At 46.3% G+C, this 22,938-nt stretch overlaps 1 protein-coding gene across 2 annotated transcripts; it reads right to left on the minus strand.

Moving 5' to 3' along the window:
• Positions 1–11,274: 11,274 nt before the first annotated feature.
• On the minus strand, positions 11,275–22,516 carry ASGR2 (asialoglycoprotein receptor 2). Of its 2 annotated transcripts, none has more exons than XM_068978854.1 (9): positions 22,215–22,516; positions 21,728–22,005; positions 20,249–20,368; positions 19,953–20,048; positions 19,003–19,074; positions 18,792–18,878; positions 18,543–18,688; positions 12,365–12,471; positions 11,275–11,941 (listed from the first exon to the last, which is right to left on the minus strand). In XM_068978854.1, exons 2-9 carry the CDS (start codon positions 21,849–21,851, stop codon positions 11,812–11,814), a joined length of 882 nt encoding a protein of 293 aa, XP_068834955.1. In that variant the 5' UTR covers positions 21,852–22,005; positions 22,215–22,516; the 3' UTR covers positions 11,275–11,811. The 2 variants fall into 2 exon arrangements, with proteins under 2 accessions (XP_068834955.1, XP_068834954.1); XM_068978853.1 differs by having other exon boundaries at positions 11,814–12,115; positions 22,215–22,510.
• Positions 22,517–22,938: the final 422 nt, after the last annotated feature.

Below are 22,938 nucleotides of genomic sequence, written 5' to 3' on the forward strand. Positions count from 1 at the left end.
GACTCAATGGATGTGAGTCTGAGTGAACTCTGGGAGATGGTGATGGACAGGGAGGCCTGGCGTGCTGCGATTCATGGGGTCCCAAAGAGTTGGACACGACTGAGCGACTGAACTGAAATGAACTGAACTGAACTGAAGGTATACAATGTGTTGATTTAATATATTTATAAGTTGTAAAATGACTGTCTCCACAGTATTACCTACCACTTCCAGCCCATTTCATATTTACCATTTCTGTTTTGTGTGTGTGGTGAGAATTGTTAAGAACTCCTCTGTTAGCAACATTCAGGTATATGATATAATATCATTAGATATGATCACCATGCTGTACATTAGATTCCCCAAACTTGTGAATCTCATCATGGAAGTTTGTGCCTTTTGACCTATGTCTCCCCATTTCCCCCATTCCTCAGTTCTTCTCGGCTTTAAATGTATTAATTAAAGCATTTGTCGATAATCATTCTCACTTTGCAGAATTCAACGAAAGTTCTTTCAAAACAGGAAAAGCATCACTTACCTTCCTATTTCAAATGGCCTTGCCCTGTCTCTCAGTTCCTTAATTGGGCTTGCCAAATTTTTATTTATCCCGTTAGTCTTTTCAGAAGTGAGATTTTTGGAATTACCTGGTGGTCCAGTGGCTAAGACTCTGCACTCCTAATACAGGGGGCCTGGGTTCGATCTCTGGTCAGGAAACTAGATCCCACGTGCCACAACAAAGACCCTATGCAGCCAAAGAGAAAAAGACGTGAGATTTTCTTAAAAGGATAAACAAGCCACAGATTTGGAGAAAATGCTTGCAATTCACATCTTCAACTAAAGGCTGGTATCTAGAATAAATAAAGAATTCTAAAGACTCAAAACTAAAGGAAAGAAAATCCAACTGGAAAATGGGCAAAAGACATGAAGAGACATTGTGTCAAAGAGGATATACAGATGGACAATAAGCACTTAAAAAGATGCACAATATTAGCCATCAGTTCAGATCAGTCACTCAGTCGTGTCCGACTCTTTGCGACCCCATGAATCACAGCACGCCAGGCCTTCCTGTCCATCACCAACTCCCGGAGTTCACCCAAACTATGTCCATCTAGTCGGTGATGCCATCCAGCCATCTCATCCTCTATTGTCCCCTTCTCCTCCTGCCCCCAGTTCCTCCCAGCATCAGGGTCTTTTCCAATGAGTCAACTCTTCACATGAGGTGGCCAAAGTACTGGAGCTTCAGCTTTAGCATCAGTCCTTCCAAAGAACACCCAGGACTGACCTCCTTTAGAATGGACTGGTTGGATCTCCTTGCAGTCCAAGGGACTCTCAAGAGTCTTCTCCAACACCACAGTTCAAAAGCATCAATTCTTCGGCGCTCAGCTTTCTTCACAGTCCAACTCTCACATCCATACATAACCACAGGAAAAACCATAGCCTTGACTAGATGGACCTTTGTTGGCAAAGTAATGTCTCTGCTTTTGAATATGCTATCTAGGTTGGTCATAACTTTCCTTCCAAGAAGTAAGCGTCTTTTAATTTCATGGCTGCAATCACCATCTGCAGTGATTTTGGAGCCCCCAAAAATAAAGTCAGCCATTGTTTCCACTGTTTCCCCATCTATTTCCCATGAAGTGATGGGACCAGATGCCATGATCTTCGTTTTCTGAATGTTGAGCTTTAAGCCAACTTTTTCACTCTCCTCTTTCATTTTCATCAAGAGGCTTTTTAGTTCCTCTTCACTTTCTGCCATAAGGGTGGTGTCATCTGCATATCTGAGGTTATTGATATTTCTCCCGGCAATCTTGATTCCAGCTTGTGTTTCTTCCAGTCCAGCATTTCTCATGATGTACTCTGCACAGAAGTTAAATAAGCAGGGTGACAATATACAGCCTTGACGTACTCCTTTTCCTATTTGGAACCAGTCTGTTGTTCCATGTCCAGTTCTAACTGCTGCTTCCTGACCTGCATATAGGTTTCTCAAGAGGCAGGTCAGGTGGTCTGGTATTCCCATCTCTTTCAGAATTTTCCACAGTTTCTTGTGATCCACACAGTCAAAGGCTTTGGCATAGTCAATAAAGCAGAAATAGATGTTTTTCTGGAACTCTCTTGCTTTTTCCATGATCCAGCGGATGTTGGCAATTTGATCTCTGGTTCCTCTGCATTTTCGAAAACCAGCTTGAACACCAGGAAGTTCACGGTTCACATATTGCTGAGGCCTGCCTTGGAGAATTTTGAGCATTACTTGACTAGCGTGTGAGATGAGTGCAATAATGCGGTAGTTTGAGCATTCTTTGGCATTGCCTTTCTTTGGGATTGGAATGAAAACTGACCTTTTCCGGTCCTGTGGCCACTGTTGAGTTTCCAGATTTGTTGGCATATTGAGTGCAGCACTTTCACAGCATCATCTTTTAGGATTTGAAATAGCTCAACTGGAATTCCATCACCTCCACTAGCTTTGTTCATAGTGATGCTTTCTAAGGCCCACTTGACTTCACATTCCAGGATGTCTGGCTCTAGGTGAGTGATCACACCATCGTGATTATCTTAGTCATGATGATCTTTTTTGTACAGTTCTTCTGTGTATTCTTGCCACCTCTTCTTAATATCTTCTGCTTCTGTTAGGTCCATATCATTTCTGTCCTTTATCGAGCCCATCTTTGCATGAAATGTTCCCTTGGTATCTCTGATTTTCTTGACACGATTTCTAGTCTTTCCCATACTGTTGTTTTCCTCTATTTCTTTGCATTCATCACTGAGTAAGGCTTTCTTATCTTTCCTTGCTATTCTTTGGAAATCTGCATTCAGATGCTTATATCTTTCCTTTTCTCCTTTGCTTTTTGCTTCTCTTCTTTTCACAGCTATTTGTAAGGCCTCCTCAGACAGCCATTTTGCTTTTTGCATTTCTTTTCCATGGGGATGGTCTTGATCCCTGTCTCCTGAACAATGTCACAAACCTCTGTCCATAGTTCATCAGGCAGTCTGTCTATCAGATCTAGTCCCTTAAATCTATTTCTCACTTCCACTGTATAATATAAGGAATTTGATTTAGGTCATACCTGAAAAACATCTATTTCTGCTTTATTGACTATGCCAAAGCCTTTGACTGTGTGGATCACAAGAAACTGTGGAAAATTCTGAAAGAGATGGGAATACCAGACCACCTAACCTGCCTCTTGAGAAATCTGTATGCAGGTCAGGAAGCAGCAGTTAGAACTGGACATGGAACAACAGACTGGTTCCAAATAGGAAAAGGAGTACGTCAAGGCTGTATATTGTCACCCTGCTTATTTAACTTCTGTGCAGAGTACATCATGAGAAATGCTGGACTGGAAGAAACACAAGCTGAAATCAAGATTGCCAGGAGAAATATCAATAACCTCAGATATGCAGATGACACCACCCTTATGGCAGAAAGTGAAGAGAAGCTAAAAAGCCTCTTGATGAAAGTGAAAGAGGAGAGTGAAAAAGTTGGCTTAAAGCTCAACATTCAGAAAACGAAGATCATGGCATCTGGTCCCATCACTTCACGGGAAATAGATGGGGAAACAGTAGAAACAGTGTCAGACTTTATTTTTGGGGGCTCCAAAATCACTGCAGATGGTGACTGCAGCCATGAAATTAAAAGACACTTACTCCTTAGAAGAAAAGTTAATACCAACCTAGATAGTATATTCAAAAGCAGAGACATTACTTTGCCAACAAAGGTCCATCTAGTCAAGGCTATGGTTTTTCCTGTGATCATGTATGGATGTGAGAGTTGGACTGTGAAGAAAGCTGAGTGCCGAAGAATTGATGCTTTTGAACTGTGGTGTTGGAGAAGACTCTTGAGAGTCCCTTGGACTGCAAGGAGATCCAACCAGTCCATTCTAAAGGAGATCAGTCCTGGGTGTTCTTTGGAAGGACTGATGCTAAAGCTGAAACTCCAGTACTTTGGCCACCTCATGCGAAGAGCTGACTGATTGGAAAAGACCCTGATGCTGGGAGGGATTGGGGGCAGGAGGAGAAGGGGACAATAGAGGATGATATGGCTGGATGGCATCACGGACTTGATGGACGTGAGTCTGAGTGAACTCTGGGAGTTGGTGATGGACAGGGAGGCCTGGCGTGCTGTGATTCATGGGGTCGCAAAGAGTCGGACACGACTGAACGACTGAACTGAACTGAACTGAACTGAATGGTCATACCTGAAGTGGTTTTCCCTACTTTCTTCAATTTAAGTCTGAATTTGGCAATAAGGAGTTCATGATCTGAGCCACAGTCAGCTCCCGGTCTTGTTTTTGCTGACTGTATAGAGCTTCTCCATCTTTGGCTACAAAGAATATAATCAGTCTGATTTTGGTGTTGACCATCTGGTGATATCCACGTATAGAGTCTTCTCTTGTGTTGTTGGAAGAGGGTGTTTGCTATGACCAGTGCGTTCTCTTGGCAAAACTCTATTAGTCTTTGCCCTGCTTCATTCCGCATTCCAAGGCCAAATTTGCCTGTTACTCCAGGTGTTCCTTGACTTCCTACTTTTACATTCCAGTCCCCTATAATGAAATTAGCCATCAGAGAATTGCAAATTAAAACCACAGTAATATATTACCTCACACCTATCAGAATGGTTAAAATTCTTTTTAAAAATAGTGTGTGCATGCTAAGTTACCTCAGTTGTGTCTGACTGTGTGACCCCATGGACTGTAGCTCATGAGGCTCCTCTGTCCATGGGATTCTATAGGCAAGAATATTGGATTGGGTTGCCATTTCCTTCTTCAGCGGATCTTCCAGACCCTAGGATTGAATCCACATCTTTCAAATCTCCTGCATTGGCCAACAGGTTGTTTACCACTAGCACCACCTGGAAAGCTCAAAGCAATTGACACCTCCGGAGGCACCACTGGGATTAAAAATAGTGATAGCAACCAAATGCAGGTGGGGATGTGGACAAACCTCTCTGGAGGTTTCCATAGGAACCCCAAGGACAATGGGCAGGGCAGAGCACAGCATGGGACACAGGAGCAGAACTCGAGGAAATAGCATCAGTACCTTCATGATGGCCCCAAGGACCACCAAGCACCTGGCTCTCAGCCACGCATCCCTTACACCATATCTTTCCTCTCTCCCAGATGAAAGAAGCCTGGAGAGAGCTGAGTGTAATGACTGTGAGCCCCCCACTGAGGCTTCAGTGGTGATTTTCAGACCTTTGGGATAAAGGGAACATCACAGAGTGGGGGAGGAATTTTCTGTCCAAGAGATCAGGCCTAGCATAGGGTTAGCTCTCGCTGCAGCACATTGCAAGTGGAAAACGTGGGAAATGGTGACAGATCATTTTCAACCTAGAATTCCATATTCCCACAAATGATCAGTCCCACTCTTCTATCCCAAAAGAGTGCATTCCTTTCCCAGGAAGATACTGGAAGGGATGCTTCAACAGAACGGAGGAATAAACCAAGGAAGAACACATGGATCCAGGGAAGAGAGGATCCAGCCCAGAAGAAAGAGGCAGTCCAGGTCTTTCTCAGGAGGACTGGGAAGTCCCAGGAAAACTGCTGGCAGGGGGAGGGGAACGGAAGAGGAGGCCAAAGTTACAGAAGTGGGTCCAGAGGAAGTCTATGGGGGCTTGAACGCAAGGGGCCAGCTGGAGGCCCCTCACAACGTCTCTGAGGCCATGATCACAGTTGTTTTTAGATAATTATGAAAATGACTAACTGATGATTGACTTAGCCACTGAACAACCACAACAACATATATAATAGTCAGTTCTTTGCAACCTTATGGACTACAGCACACCAGGCTTCCCTGTCCTTCATTATCTCCCAGAGTTTGCTCAAACTCATGTCCATTGAGTCAGTGATGCCATCCAACCATCTCATCCTCTGTTGCCCCCTTCTCCTCTTGCCCTCAATCTTTCCCAACATCAGGGTCTTTTCCAATGAGTCAGCTCTTCGCATCAGGTTGCCAAAAGATTGGAGCTTCAGCTTCAGCATTCGTCCTTCCAATGAAGATTCAGGGTTGATTTCCTTTAGGACTGACTGGTTTGATCTCCTTGCTGTCCAAAGGACAATATAATATATATAATAATGTATATTATATATATAATATAATCAGTTAGGATGACCACCATCACTTTCCACTTCAGTTTCCCCTCCTTCACATCTTCCTCTGTGTCAGGTGGCATTTTTTTTTAATCCAAGCAAGAAATTGGGTTGGAAAAACAGGTTTGGCTTGAGTGGAGAGGGACCTTGTTATTTGCTTTACGGTCAATTTATCCTTAGGGTTGGCCCACCTACCCAGTCATGGCTTTTGGGGGTACTGTTGGCACCCATTGTGTAGACTCCCTTGGGGGTGAATGAAGGTGAGCCATGAGCCTCCCTCAAGCACTGGCATCAGTAGCAAAGAAGAAATATGCTGGAAGAAACCCTCAATGATCTTTCTCTTCTGAAAATCTCCTTACAATACCTTTGTCACAGGCAGAAGGAAATAATAAGTACGCAGCCAAAAAGCGGGGGAGGCGGAGAGAATGGACTTCACAGGTGTGTTGGAAGGTTATTAAAAATGTTATATCAGTTGTCTGGATTTTGTGATGTTCGTAGTAGCTTTCAGCCTTTGTGTTTTCTTTTCTAATTTAAGGAAATAGTACCTTTTATGCTTAATTTTGTATTCATAATTTTGCATCTTTTCCTAAGGAGGGCACCCCAAATTGTGTACATTTCATGCCCTGTAAAACTTGGATTCACCCTGATGGTTCTTGGAAAAGAGTACAACTGAAGTGCTGGAGACATGACCAGATCACGTGTGCAGAAAATTACGTTGTCATTGTCAGGCTTTTTACAGTTAAGAAAGACTTAGTAATTGATTCACAGAATCTGAAGCAAGATTTTCAAGTATTCACTTCAGAAGAAACAAATGTTGTTCAGAAAAGGAAACGTAAGCATATTATACTGCTTGGCTCAGCGATTAACAATATTGCCACAGCCCTAACCGACACAGATTCTGAATTAGGATTCAAGTAAAACCTGTTATAGACTAAACTGGAAAATTATACTTATCTACAAGATAAAAAGTGACTGGATAATGTCTACAATTGATAAATAAAGAGATATCAATTTGTGTGTGTTATTTGAAAGTACAAATGTCTAAGGGAAATAGCTAAAATACTGAAAATGGTTTCTCAGAACAGCAGGAATGGCTGAAGAAAAAAAAACAGGGTCTGGTAACTGCTTCTAGCCCTACAAGACTGTAAATTGTATGTATTATTTCTGTCATAAGTTTTTAAATTCAATGACAATTATATACATTTTGAAGGAGAAGTCCTAGAAAAATTTGCAACTGAAAATTGGGAAGTCTTGACCCAGAACAAGCTTAGATGCAAAAATTGCTTGAAGTATTAGATGTGAAAAGAAAAACAGCAACTACTTGATTTAATAACATCTGGCACATCTATTGGAGAAGGCGATGGCAGCCCACTCCAGTACTGTTGCCTGGAAAATCCCATAGATGGAGGAGCCTGGTGGGCTGCAGTCCATGGGGTCGCACAGAGTTGGACACGACTGAAGCGACTTAGCAGCAGCAGCAGCAGCAGCGCCACATCTATATTTTGGAATTCTCTAGCCTGGCTAAATTCAATGAAGTAAAACCTCTCAGGGAACAGCATAGACTGGATCAATGTCCATAGGACATGGAAAAGTGGAAAAAGCTAACTATGTCACGATATGTGGTATTGCATATGGGCACAACATGCAGGAAACTCCCTACAGAAACCCTGAAATGGTTCATTTTTATGTGTCAGCTTGACTGGGTCACAGATGGTGGGTCCAACATTATTCTGGGTGTGTCTGTGAGGGTGTTTGGGGATGAGATTGACAGAGTCATTTCCTAGGCAGGTTGATAAGACGTCTAGGAGTCCCCAAGGAGAGAGGGCTCTGGAATTCTCAAGGAGGAAGAAAGGACAAACTTTTTTCCTTCTCTACATTCCTTAGGATTATAGAACAACAATGTATCCTGCCTGAGGACAGTCTCTGGATTAAACCTTCTGGCTAATTCTGTAAATTATGGGAGTAGACCTGCTCTTTACAATGATTATATAACAACAATGTATTCTGCCTGAGGACAGTCTCTGGATTAAACCTTCTGGCTAATTCTGTTATCTTAAAATGTAAATTATGGGAGTAGGTCTGGTGAGGTCTTTACAACCTCCAGACATTCTTTGGATTCACTGGAGAGTATATAACTTCATTGCTCACACTAACAAGGGGGTACTTTTTCTGCCCCCTTCTAATGCCTATGTCAGAAGCTTTCTCTATCTCCTTTATACTTTAATAAAACTTTATTACACAAAAGCTCTGAGCGATCAAGCCTCGTCTCTGGCCCCGGATTGAATTCTTCTCCTCCGGGGGCCAAGAATCCCGGTGTCGTGATTCAACAACAACCTTTCAAGATGAACATTTGAATTGCGAAAGCAGATTGCTCTCCCTAACATGGGCTGGCTTCATCCACACCGCTGAAGCCCTGAATAGATCAAAAAGGCCGGTCCTCTTAAGGTAAGAGAGAGTTCTTCCTGTCTGGCCCTCTCCAAACTGGGACATTGTGTCGGGAGCCGCGTTAGGCATTACTGACAAAATAGAGGCACGGCCCTAAACCCCTCCCTTTGTTCTGTAGGCATGGACCTGGAATGAAGGAGTTAGATTTTGTGATTCTGACTTGTTTTTTCCTTTCCTCGGCTGAGTTGACTGAAGAGACTATTAAGGTGCTTATTGTTTTTGAGAGGCGCAGGAGAAGGCATAAAGCCTTCTGCAGCTGTGCTCAAAGAATAATTCATAAAGTTAATCACTGACATTTGTTCAAGGACTTTTACAAAAAAGTGTTCCAGGGTGAGCACAGAGGCCGCAGCTTGAGACCATGGGAGGAATTCCTATCTGAAGCCTATTTGTGAGAAAAGTGTTTATGGCAAAGGAGTTTGCTGAATTTAGGGCTTAGGAATAATTAAAATAGTTAGAAGCTAAAGATTTAAGGATTGCTGTAATGTTACAATATTCTACTATAGCTTATAAAAATTAGGGACTTTAGAGATATTATTAGCTAGAAGCCCTTTCTAAGAAATAGTGAATTTAGGATACTAGGGGCAAACAGGACTTAGAAAGATAAGAAATAAACTGAGGAATGTGGTATGCAGCCCAGACATTAGCATGAGTTACAGTGTATTCACAAGGACACATGAGAAAAAGTAGATAAGAGAATCGCTGAGGAAGGAACTCCTTTTGAGGGCCAACAATGATTTTTGGAGAAAAATAAATCTGGGTCAATGGGAACTAAAAATATCAAACCTCTGACCTAATGCTTTTGTAAAAGTATAAAAGAGAATCATAAGCTTAAAATAAACAGGCAGTCCAAGAAAACTGAGAGGCTGCCTCAGTTTCTCTCGCTGACACCGCCCACCCCTTCAGGCCGAATCCCTGGCTGCTGGAGCCCCTGCTCCGCAACAAGAGAAGCCATCGCAAGTGCTGAGCCTGTGTGTGTGCACTCAGCTGCTGTTGTGTCTGACTCTATGTGACCCCATGGACTGCAGTCCACCAGGCTCCTCTGTCCAGGGAATTTTCCAGGCAAGAATACTGGAGTGGGTTGCTGTACCCTCCTCCAGGGGAATCTTTCCACCCCAGGGATAGAATCCATGTCTTTTATGTCTTCCTACACTGGCAAGCAGGTTCTTTACCACTGAGACACCTGGGAAGCTCACAATTGCTGAGAGGCCCCTGCTAAAGCCACGAGAACTACCTCAGATCTGGTTCAGGCTCACCCAAGATGTCCCCCAACACCTTGGTGACCCAGTAGGCACACACAGGGAGAAAGAAACAATCAGTGCGCAGACTAAAAGAGTCTAGCCCAGAGGTCCCCAAACTTTTGGCACCAGGGACCAGCTTGGTGGAATACAATTTTTCCATGGACAGGGGTGGTGAGGGGGGCAGATTTCAGGATGATTTAAGCGCATTACACTTATCAGACTCAGGTGGAGACGTTGATTCTTCCTGGATCTTGAGCCTTTAGATTCAGACTGCATCTTACTCTGATGGATTTTGGAGGTTTCCAGATCACCGACTCATCTGCAGAACTTATCCATACTCCCATGAGCCAATATATCTCCTATTGGTACACCAAGATGCCATTGGTTCTGTTTCTGTGGAGACCCTTGACTAATACAATATCCATGAAATGGTTAACTCTGGGTAGAAGTAGGAGTGGTAAGGGGAGGACACGCGGTGTGTGTGTGCGTGTATGCAAAACATTTTTTACTACTAGTTTATACTACTTTTGTAAATAAAAATAAAACCAAAAAACCTAATTGCTTCAAGACTCGTTTAAGGTTGGTCGTAGTGATCTTGGAAAGTCCAGTTTACCCACTGTGGAGCCTGTTGGAGACACCCTTTACTGGAGAGCCATCTAGGTCAGTCTGGGGTCTTTTCAATCCTGCTTCTCTTAGCAAACTTTTTCACTGGCCTTTGCCAGCCCAGTTCACAGTTCCCAGACTGACAGGGGTGTTCTTCGGAACAGGGGTGTTCAGTGGAGCAGGGGTGTTCTTTGAAACCTCTTTTGCAGTGAAGCCCTCAGGGCAGACTCTGTGGCCCCAGCCACACTGGCTCCACCCCCACCCCGCGCAAGCCCCACCGGTGCCATCCAGGGGCCCCTCTGTGCCCATCTCTGGCCTGTGTGCTTTAAGATTAGGTGTTAAACATAGAGCGTTGGTTACCAGGGCTTGGTGGGGGAGGGGGAGACAATGGTGAAAGGGTACATGCTTCCAGTTTTAAGAGGAATAAGTTCTGGGAATCTAAAGTACAGCACAATTATTATAGTTAATAATACTATATATGTAGTTGAAGGTTGCTAAGACAGTAAATGTTAAATGTCCACACTGCAATAAATGGTAATTGTTTAACATGAAGGAGGTGTTAAATAAAGCTATGGTGGTTAAAAGAAAAAAAAAATTAGGTATCAAGCCTTATTTTATATCCCTGGATATGTTCCAGTGTCTCCTGGTTTACAGCCTATGGGAACTTGAATGGAATTTATATTTTACTGTTATGTGAAAACTGTATAACTATTAATTATGTTGAATTGGTTCATAGTGCTTCTCAGGTCTGCTAGAGTCTTCTACTTTTCTGTCTATTCAGTTTATTAATTTTTGAGACCTTGGTATTGAAACTCCAATTAAAAATCTTTAAATACTTAAAAAAATAATTTGTAGTATATAGTGAAACTATATATAACTTTGTTCTGTATTTTCCAAGTCTCTTATAAATGTGTTATCATACTTCCATAATTCAAAAAATTAAAAATAAAATATTAAAAAAATAAAACAGCAAATTACCAAACAAATAAGCAAATAAAAATATAAAGCTTCATAGGTAAGGGAGCGTAAAAAAAAAGATTAAGTGTCAGGGACAGCTGTCCAACACTTGAGCTCTCTCTTTGAGACCCTCTCCCTCCCTCTTCTTTGAATCCTACACTTCCCAGGTCCAAATAACCAGTCCACACGAAGTTTCAAGTATTTGTCCTTTTCCTACTCCCTGATGGCTCAGCAGGTAAAGAGTCTGTCGGCCATGCAAGAGACACAGGAGACGTGGGTTCGATCCCTGGGTTGGGGAGAACCCCCTGGAGAAGGAAACGGCAACCCACTCCAGTATTCTTGCCTGGGAAATCCGAAGAGCCTGCCAGGCTACCATCCAATGGGTCATAAAGAGTCGTGCATGACAAAGTGACTAAGCGCAAGTTACACACTACTCCACTGAGGAAGCTGAAAATTATAATAATAATAATCACAGTGAATTTCAGAAGAAGGCAGGAGCAGTCTCCCCAGGGTCAGAGCTTCTTCAGCGCCCCCGCTTCTATCCCTCTTCGAGCTCTCCCCATGCTTCTGAAGACTCTCCTCTCCTTCCTTTCTTCAAAATGCCCAGGCAGGGGGGTTTGCGGGGCGGAGGTCTGCTGGAGGCTGGGGGAGGTGGGCGGCTAGATGGTGATGTTCCGCTTCATCTCACACACCCAGCGTTTCACTTGCTGGCAGAAATCATCATTCCAGAGCCCATCCCGTCTGATCTCTGCACAGTCCTCGCTGGCCCCCAGCTCATGCCCCCGCCAGTTATCGGGCTGAGCGGGATCCCAGTTCCTAGGAAGGCAGGACAGAGCTCCGCTCCAGATGGCCCCCACATCCCAACAACCCTCACTCCCCACCTCAGAAATGCATGGCTTTTTCAGGGAGCCGTGACTGCAGTCTTGGGAGCTGACAATCTGGGTGAGGGGGGAGATGGTGGGAGAATTTGGTCCCCGAGGGATTAGTGGGAGTGTCCTGGGGGCAGAGACCAGATGGCCATCCCCAGGACAAATTAATGGGGAGAGACAAGGAGAAGCCACTTACTTGTAGCTGTGCCTGTAGTCTGTGCCGTCCACCCATTTCCAGGAGCCATCGCTGTCGGTGAGACCTATCCAGATTCTAAAGGGGTTTGAGTGTTGTACAACGAACTTCTGGAAAACAGGCGGGAGGGAAGTTTCTAGTCCCTTGTGCCTCCATGTAGGTCTTAGCTGTGTCTCCCTCACCCCACCCCTCAGTCTGATCTGTCCCCACCTCGAAGCAACAGCACCCAATACAAGTTCCTGGCTTTTTCTTCTGCAACCATATCTATTATTTAGTGAACATTTACTGGGCTAAACATTGTACTAATTGCTTTACAAGGATTATCTTATTTCATCCCCATAAAGCTCTGTAAGTTGGACACCCTAATGATTACACTTTACACATGAGATTAAGGAACTGAGGGTATCTGTGGAGCCCAGAGTAACAACTCAGTGCCTGAGTTGGTGACCCTTGTCCCCTGACCTGGCCTCCCACTTCATTCCTAACTCACAGCTGCTAGACCCCTATTCTAATCTTCTTCCTGTCTTGTGCCCACAACCTCAGACTCTTGGATCCTGACCCCTGCCACCCTCAGGGTAACCCAATGACCCAGTAAAGATCTGGGTTTTACTTGCCTTTCAGGCACACTTATCTGCTCCTACTTCTATATACAGGTTTCCCTCGTGGCTCAGATAGTAAAGAATCTGCCTGCAATGCGGGAGACCTGGGTTCAATCCCTGTCTTGGAAACACCCCCTGGAGAAGGCAACAGCTACCCACTTCAGTATTCTTGCCTGGAGAATCCCATGGACAGGAGCATGGCAGGCTACAGTCCACAGGGTCGCAAAGAGTTAGATGCAGCTAAGCAACTTTCACTTTCACTTCACTTCTACATACAGCTGTCATTTCTGTTGTTCTCCAGGCCCTACAGCTTCTAAGCTTGGACCCACTGCTCAGAGCTCTGTTATGACTTGGCTACAGGGCCTCTGGCAGTCTGGCTGAAAATAAGAAGATGCCCTATATGTGAGGGGCAGCCAAGCTGTCCAGCTGGTGGGGGTGGGACAAAAGTGGTCTTTGAGATAGCTTCCCAGGATCCATGCATACCTCCTAAGAGGAAGTAGCTTTCTCTTAAGAGATATGGCTCTTTCTGAGGCCTTAAGAGGGAGGCCTTGTGTGCTGCAATTCATGGGGTCGCAAAGAGTTGGACACGACTGAGCGACTGAACTGAACCTTAAGCCCCCTGGCTTGGGAGGGCAGCAGCATAGGGTGTGGTCACCTTGTTTTATGAAGGAAACATGAATATGTAGCAGTTTCCTTTGAGAGCATATGAAGGGTCTCCAACTGCATCTGGAGGAAAATTTCCTAATTCCACTCTCCCTTTCTAGACACCTAACTAAAACTGCAGTTAGTCACCTCATCTGAAGGCAGATACAGCAGCATTCTTGAATTCTAGACTCCTGCAAATAGGTCAATATCCTGTGCATGAAGGGACAGCTCTCAAGGGCTCGTAGGGCTATTCCCCAAATTCAGGAGGGTCAACGGAGCTGGAGGGAAAATGCCTGGAGGCAAGATATTCCCTTTGCTGCTGCCCACCGCCCCAGTCCCCTCTTCATCACCACAAGAAGCTGAGTAACTGAATGGACAACACAAAGCATCAATATCCAGCCTCTGTGTTGAAGACTGAGTGTGTGTGAGCATGTGGGTGCTCAGTCATGTCCGACTTTTGGTGACCTCATGGTCTGTAGCCCACCAGGCTCCTCTGTCCATGGAATTTTCTGGGCAAGGGTACTGGAGTAGGTTGCCGTTTTCTACTCCAGAAGATCTTTCCCACCCAGAAACTGAACCCGCATCTCCTGCATTGTCAGGCAGATTCTTTACCACAGCGCCATCTGGGAAACCCAGGTGAAGACTGTGGGGAGGGATGAAATAGTGTCAGGTGATCAGAAAAGATAGTCCATGAGAACACGTCTGCCCTATTCATGAGTAAATAACAGGCAAGAAAGAATTCAGCCCACTCAAAGAAGGAGCATGGGGGAGTTTTATCATGGAAACTGAGAAAAAATTAAAAGGATGGAAAGGAAGAGGAGGAAGAAAAAAGCACTGTGATATCAAGAAGAGAGGTGAAAAATATACTTTGTAAATAAAGCATGTTTCTAAACCTAAGAAGCTATTGGAGAACAGCTTATATCCTCAGAAACATTGAAGAGATGAACGACATAAAACTACAAAAGAAGAATCAAAGAAGAAAGATAACAATGATAAAGAGAAGAAAGTGAAGAGAAAATTTTGAGCTACAATAAAAAAAAAAAAAATCAAGTCTAAGATACAAAAGACAGGCTTGAGAAAAGAGCCCAGAGAACAAAGAAGAGAGAAAGAAGGTGAAGTGAAGTCGCTCAGTCGCATCTGACTCTTTTTGTGATCCCATGGACTGTAGCCTACCAGGCTCCTCAGTCCATGGAATTTTCCAGGCAAGAGTACTGGAGTGTGTTGCCATTTCCTTCTCTAGGGGATCTTCCCAACCCAGGTATCGAACCCGGGTCTCCTGCACTGCAGGCAGACGCTTTACAGTCTGAGCCACCAGGGAAGCCCAATATTTCTTTGAGCCCCTCTTTTGGGGCGGGGGAGGCAAGAATACTGGAGTGGGTTGCTCCCTTCTCCAGGAGATCTTCCCGACCCAGGGACTGAACCCAGGTCTCTCGCACTGTAGGCAGATGCTTTTAAACAGTAACAAGATGAAGGCTATGGAGGGTAGACAATGGAGATCATTTTGAATAGTGTGCTCCAGAGGAAAAGAGAACAAATGGGCAAGAAAAACTATTCAAATAAATGGCTTAAGAAAATTTTCCAAAACATATGAAAATCTAACTATATGTGTTAAAAGAACTCTCCTAGCCTCAGAGCAAAAATATAGAGAATGTACAACACTGAGATATATCTGAGATTAATGAAATTCAAAGAAAAACTATTTGCACACACATGTAAGGAATGTGGGAGAGATATGAACAAGGCATTATAAACTGCAAAGTTGCTAACAGACTAGTTCTGAATTGTTCTCAATTAAAAAGAAATGATAATTATGTGACATGATAAAGGTAAGAGCTGCTGCTGCTGCTGCTGCTAAGTCGTTCCAGTCGTGTCCGACTCTGTGAGACCCCATAGACGGCAGCCCATCAGGCTCCCCCGTCCCTGGGATTCTCCAGGCAAGAACACTGGAGTGGGTTGCCATTTCCTTCTCCAATGCATGAAAGTGAAAAGTGAAAGTGAAGTCGCTCAGTCGTGTCTGACTCTTCATGACCCCATGGATTGCAGCCTTCCAGGCTCCTCCATCCATGGGATTTTCCAGGCAAGAGTACTGGAGTGGGGTGCCATCGCCTTCTCCAAAGGTAAGAGCTAACACTACTTTATTCATCATATTGCAATATACAAACCAGGGTGTTGTGCACCTCAAACTTACAGTGTTACATGTCAATGATATCTCAATTTTAAAAGAGAGAAAAGATTGAGGCGTGAGAAGAAGTGTACTGGTTTCCTCGTCTTTCATATAAAAGTTATATAAATTCTTTTATTTTTTAAAGCCAAGAAGTTTCAGCCCATTATTTAGAGTTATGACAGTAATTAATAGTGTAGCTAAAAACAAGCCACATTTAGTCCAAAATAACACAGTGGAGAAAACAAAAAGAATACATCTCACATAGCAAATGGGAGAAAATAAAAGAAGCATATAAAACAGAAAAAAAGTAGTTGGATTAAAGATATCTATTTTAAAATAAATGCAAGTGTGAGAGCCCAGAAATAAACCCACACACCTACAGTCAATTAATCTACGACAAAGGCGGCAAAAATATACAATGGAGAAAAGACAGTCTCTTCAACACGGTGGTGTTGGGAAAACTGGACAGCTACATGTAAATCAATGAAATTAGAATACTCCCCCACATTATATATAAAAATAAACTCAAAATGGTTTAAAAACCTAAATATAAGACATGACACCCTAAAACTCCTAGAAGAGAACATAGGCAAAATATTCTGGGACATAAATCACAGCAGTATTTTCTTAGATCAGTCTCCCAAGGCAAAAGAAATAAAAGCAAAAATAAACAAATGGGACCTAATCAAACTTAAAAGCTTTTGCACAGCAAAGAAAACTATCAACAGAACAAAAAGACCACTTATGGAATGGAAGAAAATATTTGCAAATGATGCAATTGACAAGGGGTTAATATTCAAAATATAAAAACACCTCATACAACTCAACATCAAAAAAAACAACTCAACAAAAAAAATTGGCAGAAGACCTAACAGACATTTCTCCAAAGAAGACAGAGATGGCCAGCAGGCACATGAAAAGATGCTCAACATGGCTAACTACTAGAGAAATGCAAATCAAAATCACAATGAGGATTTGCCTCACATAGGTCAGAATAGTGAAAGTGAAGTCACGCAGTCGTGTCTGACTCTTTGTGATCCCATGGCCATGGGATTCTCCAGACAGGAATACTGGAGTGGGTTGCCATTTCCTTCTCCAGAGAATCTTCCCAGCACAGGGATCAAACCCAGGTCTCCTGCATCGCAGGCAGACTCTTTACTGTCTGAGCTGCCAGGGGTCAGAATGGCCATTATCAAAAAATCTACAAATAATAAGTGCTGGAGAGGGTGTGGAGAAAAGAGAACCCTACTCTACTCTTGGTGGGACCGTGAACAGCCTGGAGGTTCCTTAAAAAACTGAAACTAGAGACTTCCCTGGGCATCCAGTAGTTAAGACGCTGAGTTTCCACCGCAACAGGCAGACAGGGGTTTGATCCATGGTGGGAAACTGAGATCCCACAAGCTGAAAAGCAGCTAAACCTGTACAGAGAAACTATCGAATCTGTGCACTTACACAGAGAGAATCCGGACACCACGATGAAAGAGACTTAATGATGCAGTGAAGATCCTGTGTGCCCCTAAGACCCAATGCAACCAAATAAATATTTTTTAAATAAATAAAATAAAACAACTTATATACAACCTATAGGAGAAATACCTTAAGGGTGGCTAAACAACAGAGAAGCGTCATTTAGGGGGGGGTGGGGTGAGGGTGCCTAAAAGATTCTCAATACTCAGGATGAATCCAAGATTAATTAAATCAGAACCTTTGAGTGCAAGACCAAGTGTGAATATGTTTTAAACTCCTCAAGAGGTTACAATACACTGCAATGGCTGAGAATCATTTATCTAAAACAGAGACTCAAAATGGTTGGAAATAAGAGGGATGGAGAGAGATACACGAAGCAAATGTAAGTGAAAAGAAATCAAGGACCAGTCCCTTCATATCACATGAAGACGAATTCAAGGCAAAAAGCATTAATCAGGACACTGATGTTCATTTCACCATGATAAAGGTACCATCCCATCCTCCATAAAGTTGTAGGTGGCATGAACTTGTGAGCCAAATCACAGACTGAGTCTTAGGTTGATTCACATGAAACTTTATAGGCCAATACTGAGAATATTGGCAATTTCAACCTGATCAGTAAAGTAAAATATGTCTGTAATCCATATATATATATATATCTACCCTCACCTCAAAGAGGGGATAACAAGAGTGCCTGCTCCATAGGGTTGTGAGGGCTAAAGCAATGGTTATATGAAAGTGCCTGACACATAGTAAGGGCTCAGTAAACGTTATCATTAATACCCTCCTTTGCCCTAACATGTCCCACTTGTTCGAATGGGTTGAGTCTTCCCTCTGGACTTTGGAGTTGTGATCTAGTGGCAGCAGTGGGCAGGGAGACTTGGGGTGCTTTGGAGGGACCCAGTAACTCACGCCAGGCACGTTCCTGGGAATCCCACTCACTCTGTCCCTTTCACCCAAAGACCCATCACATTCCCCAGGCCAGCGCAGAGCAAGCAGGGACTGTCAGCGCCTCCACGGTGTTCTCCACCGAAGTCCTGGCCCTTTAGCTCATCCTGCCACTCATTCTGTCTCCTGCCCTGTTCCTCATCACCTCCTGGCTCCTATCCTTTGCCCTGGCTCCTGGATGTAATCTCCCACCTCTTAGAATCAATGGCTGCTCCATCATGAACCTCCCAGAGCGGGGATGGATTTCTGCTTCTGGATTCTCCTCGGGTCAGAAAAAAATAACAAAACAAGCCTGACCCAGCCTCCCAGTTTGCGTTCCCAAGGTTTCCTCCTGCCTTTGGGAAGGTTGTGGTTTCACCTGCTCCTCTCTGGAGTTGACGACCACCAGGTGGGCATTCTCCAGCTGGCAGTACTTCTCAGCCTCGAGCCAGGGCTTCCCCAAGCGAGAGAACCAGTAGCAGCTGCCATCATATTCCACCCAGTTCACTGGGCAGCATTCTGTGCCTGAGGGGGTTGGAGGGACAGAGGGCGATAAGATCCAGCTGGAGGGGACGGGCAGAGGGATTGGAGATGCTCACCCCCCAACCCCGCCCCACCACATCCCTACCGTTGCTCTGGAAGTGTGCCATCTGACAAGTTAGTGTGCGCAGATCCGTGGGGAAGTGCTTCAGATGGAGCAGCAAAGTGGCGTGATCTAAGGGTCAGAGTGGTGGCAAGGGTGTGGTAGGCCGTGTGCATGGCCCACAGACCAGCACTCCAGCGTCTGGCTGGGGAGACACACTAGCACACACACGCACACTCGAGAGGGAGTCTCTGACCTGCTTTCAGGTCTTCCTGCTGCTTTTCCAGCTTGGTTTCCAGCAGTCTCACCTTGTCACTGGCGAAGCCTCCTGCAACAGAGGAAAGCTAACCTGTCTCCCCTCCGCTCTGCCTCCCCAGCGTTTCTCCTCCCTCATGCCACTGACGAGTCAGCCCAGGCCACCATCACCTTGGCCTGGGATGTTACATGCTCTGCCCTCTGGGCTCCCCAGCCCCACCCACTCTTCTCCTGGCTGCACGGTGGTGTTCTGAAGCACAACCTGCTCAGGCCACTCACTCCCCTGTTAAATCCTTCCCGTAGCTCCCTATGTTCTCAAAGTAAAGCCTCGCGCGTTAGCACAGCTTGCCTGCATGGTCTGGCCCCGACCCACCTCTCTAGCCCACCCTTGGCCCAGCCCTCCAGCCACACTGGAAATGTTGAGAGTCCAGGACATGCAGTGGTCTTCCTCATACCCCGGTCATCAGACTCTGCTCTCTACCTGGTTCCCACCTCCATCTTCTACTCTAACCCTTACTCATCCTTCAGGGACCCTCGGCTCAGGAAGCAGCATCCTTGGAACCCTTGCCTGGCTTCTCAGGTTGGGTTATCTGCCCTAGTCTGTGCTTCCTTCCCAGTACCCCTAAACACTCCCCTATTGCACCCAGCATACATGCACGTGTGTTTAGTCAGTCATGTCCGACTTTTTGCAACCCCATGGACTGTAGCCTGCCAGGCTCCTCCATACTTGGGATTCTCCAGGCAAGGGTACTGGAGTGCGTAGCCATCCCCTTCTCCAGGGGATCTTTCTGAACCAGGGATTGAACCCAGCTCTCATGTATTGCAAGCAGACTCTTTACTGTCTGAGCCACCAGGGAAGCCAGCACGGAGCCCAGCCAACCCTCGCTGCTAAGCCAGCCCCTCAACCACCCAGCACATCCCAGTCCCTCCCCTCGGGGCTCGCCCAGTCACCGTGGGAGCTGAGATTCAGGATGTCCATCAGGGTGCTCGACGAGAAGTTGCTGAAAGTGTCCTGTAGGGTCTGCAGCTCCCCTTGCAGCTGTGCTCCTTGTCAGGAGACAAAACAGGACACGGTGGATCGCACACTGTCCCACCTGACCGCCCTCACACTGTCCGCGGAATGGCCCCCTTCCCCGCCCCAGCACTGCCTCCTTACTGCCTCCATCTCTTCCCTATCGTGGCTCTCACCGGCCCCAGCACTGCCCGAATCCCCGCTCCCATCACTGCCCCACCCCTGCGACCCTCACTTTGGGACCCTGTCACGCAGATGGCCACCAGCAGCAGGACATTGAAGACCAGGACAAACAGACTAAGGCGGAACTTGGAGCAGAGACGCTGCAGCACGAGAGGCTGGGGAGGAGGCATCCCTGCAAGAGAAGGGGTGTCAGGGCAAGGGGCGTTGGAGGCAGGGGGCCAGAGAGCCAACCTCACGGAGCATCAGAGGAGCAGAGCCTGAGGAAGTACAGCCTAGCGGGGCAAGGGCAGGAGGAGAAAGTAGATTCCGAGATGAAAAACACCCTGGATAAAATTAACAGATGAGACAGGCATACGTCTCAGTGAACTTGGAGGCATAGCAACAACAACTGTATAAAAAGAAACACCAGGAAAGAAAAGAATCCCACACTCCCCCATAAAATAGCAAGAGCACCAATGAGCTGTGGGATCACTAATATATGCATAATTGATGGAAAGGGGAGATGGAGAGGCAGAAAGAAAATTTTTTTGAGGAAACAATAGCCAGTGTATCTCCAAATCTTCTGAAAAACTCTGGGAAGAGTGGAAGCTGCTCCCAGGTGAGCAGGTGCCAGCTGTCAACCCACTTGCAGGTGGCAGAGGCTGGCTGATGGTTGCACCCCTCAGGCACACTCTGCCATGCTGCCCACCCCACCTCTTTCAGGCGAGCCCCCTGTCCCGTGAAATCCAAAACCACTGGACTCTCTCCAAGCCTCCTGCTGAAACACGAATCCTCTCATTCTCAGAAGATCCAACAATATCCAAAGTTACTTTTGTGTGTTCACTACCTACCAGGCAGCTGGTGGGACCTGAAGGGGCAGAGGGGTGTAGGTGGGTGTGGCCTCTGCCCCACGCAGCCTGTTGAAAAGGCTTGTGGACCTGCTGCCGGGGAAAGGAGAAGCCTGGTGGGACAGCAGCTTTCTCCCCTGCCCAGCTCTCACCCTCAGCTGCAACAGGGGCAGTTCTTCCACCCTCAGGCAGGAGGGAGTCCCTCCTCCCAGCCCAGGCTAACCAGTCCCCCTCCTTGAGCTTTGACCCCCAACCCCTCCTGGTCTCCACAGAGCTTCACTCCATCACCAGCACCCACACCTGACACCCACTCCTGCATCCCGGCTCCCGCCCTTCATCTTGGAAATGGCTCAGTTCTTTCTTGCCTGAAAACTTTCTCCTAGACACTTGGGGACTTTGGTCAAGATTTGCTAGAGAAAGATTCAGGTAGGGGGCTTGGAGGGGAGTGGGGATCTTCCAGAATTTCTCTGTGCCCTTTCCCTCCAACACACACCCTTCCCCTCCCGCCACCACACACAGTACATACTGGTCAGATTGGAAGGAAGAGGGGAGACCCCTTTCCTGGGGCCCTGGGGGTGGAGAAGGGGGTGACATCAGAGGACAGTCCCTGGTCACAGGGTGAATGTGACAAAGGCCTCGGAGGGACAGAGAGTGACCAGGAGCTAGACTAGGGTAGAGCAGAGCCCCAGATACCGGACACTTGCCTTTCCAGAATGGTTCTTCTCTCCCGGGGCTGTGTCCACGAGTGTCTGGGCCCTCGCCTCTGCCGAGCTGATGGTCGTTCTCCTCGGAGTCCAGCTGCTGGATGTCCTGGAAGTCCCTGGCCATGCTGGGTCCTGGGTGTAGCTGGACCCTGCCTGGGCTCGGGGATGCTTTAGGGCTGGGACTGAGTTGGGGCTGATGCTCGTGCTAAGATGCTAATTGAGGTGGAGGCTGATGGATGTAGGCTCAGAGTGGGTCTAGGCGATGGCTTGGGTTGGATCTGAGGTTGGAGGGGAGATGGAAGCTGAAATTCTGCTGGGTCCCATCCCCTCTCAGGAGACCGCCTGGGCCTCGAGCCTCCCTTCCACACATGCCAATCACCCCACAACTTCCCATCAACCGCGCCCCCCCCCCACTGTCTCTGAACCAGGGTCTGTCTAATCCCAGACATCCCCAGGCTTGCCTGCCTCCCCAGTGACCTCAGTTTACCTGTTCAAGGTCTAGAAGGCTGCCCAGGCCCCAGGACGCAGGAGAGCTTGAACCAGGAGAACTGGGGGCCAGGTGGTGCTGGAAGAGAGGAGGAAAGGGGTGAGCACTAGCTCAGGGAAGGGCCCTGAACCCGTGTGCCTGAACGTCCAAGTGCTTCTAACTTGGCATCTCCTGCCCCTGGGACTTTGGACAGTAAACAGAGTGGAAACTGAGTTGGAGACTCAGTCAATATGTGGTGGGGGCAGAGGGCAGGACTGTGTCTCTGTCCTTCTCAAAGAAGGGGTCTCCTGGCCTGTCCCTTCTACCCTCAGAAGCTAGTCACCTCACTCTTCTCAGCACATCTGGGAGGAGGGCCAGCCGGGAGGAACCAGGGTACAATTGGCTAGTTCCTCTCTGCCCCACTCCCCTTTCACTTCCTGCCTGAGATTCCCAGAATTGTTAGTCAGACAATCCTGACCAGGATTGGAGGGGCCACTTCTGTACTCTTGCCCAATCTGGCGTCTGAGCCAAGGCCTCACGTCCTGTAGGCTCAGCCATTAGGCTTCCCTGCTTTGGGCCAACTGGCTTCACTCTCCATGGGAGTAAAGCCCCTCAGAGACCGGAAATTCAGGGAGGACGGAGAAGAGGGAAGAGCATCCAGAAAGCAGTGGATAGGAGAGGTTCAACCTTGTAAATAAGCCCCTTCTGTTGCCCAGGTGGCTCAGTGGCAAAGAATCTGCCTGCG

This window comes from Capricornis sumatraensis, chromosome 8 (genome assembly GCF_032405125.1).
Source record: "Capricornis sumatraensis isolate serow.1 chromosome 8, serow.2, whole genome shotgun sequence".
Classification (NCBI taxonomy): domain Eukaryota; kingdom Metazoa; phylum Chordata; class Mammalia; order Artiodactyla; family Bovidae; genus Capricornis; species Capricornis sumatraensis.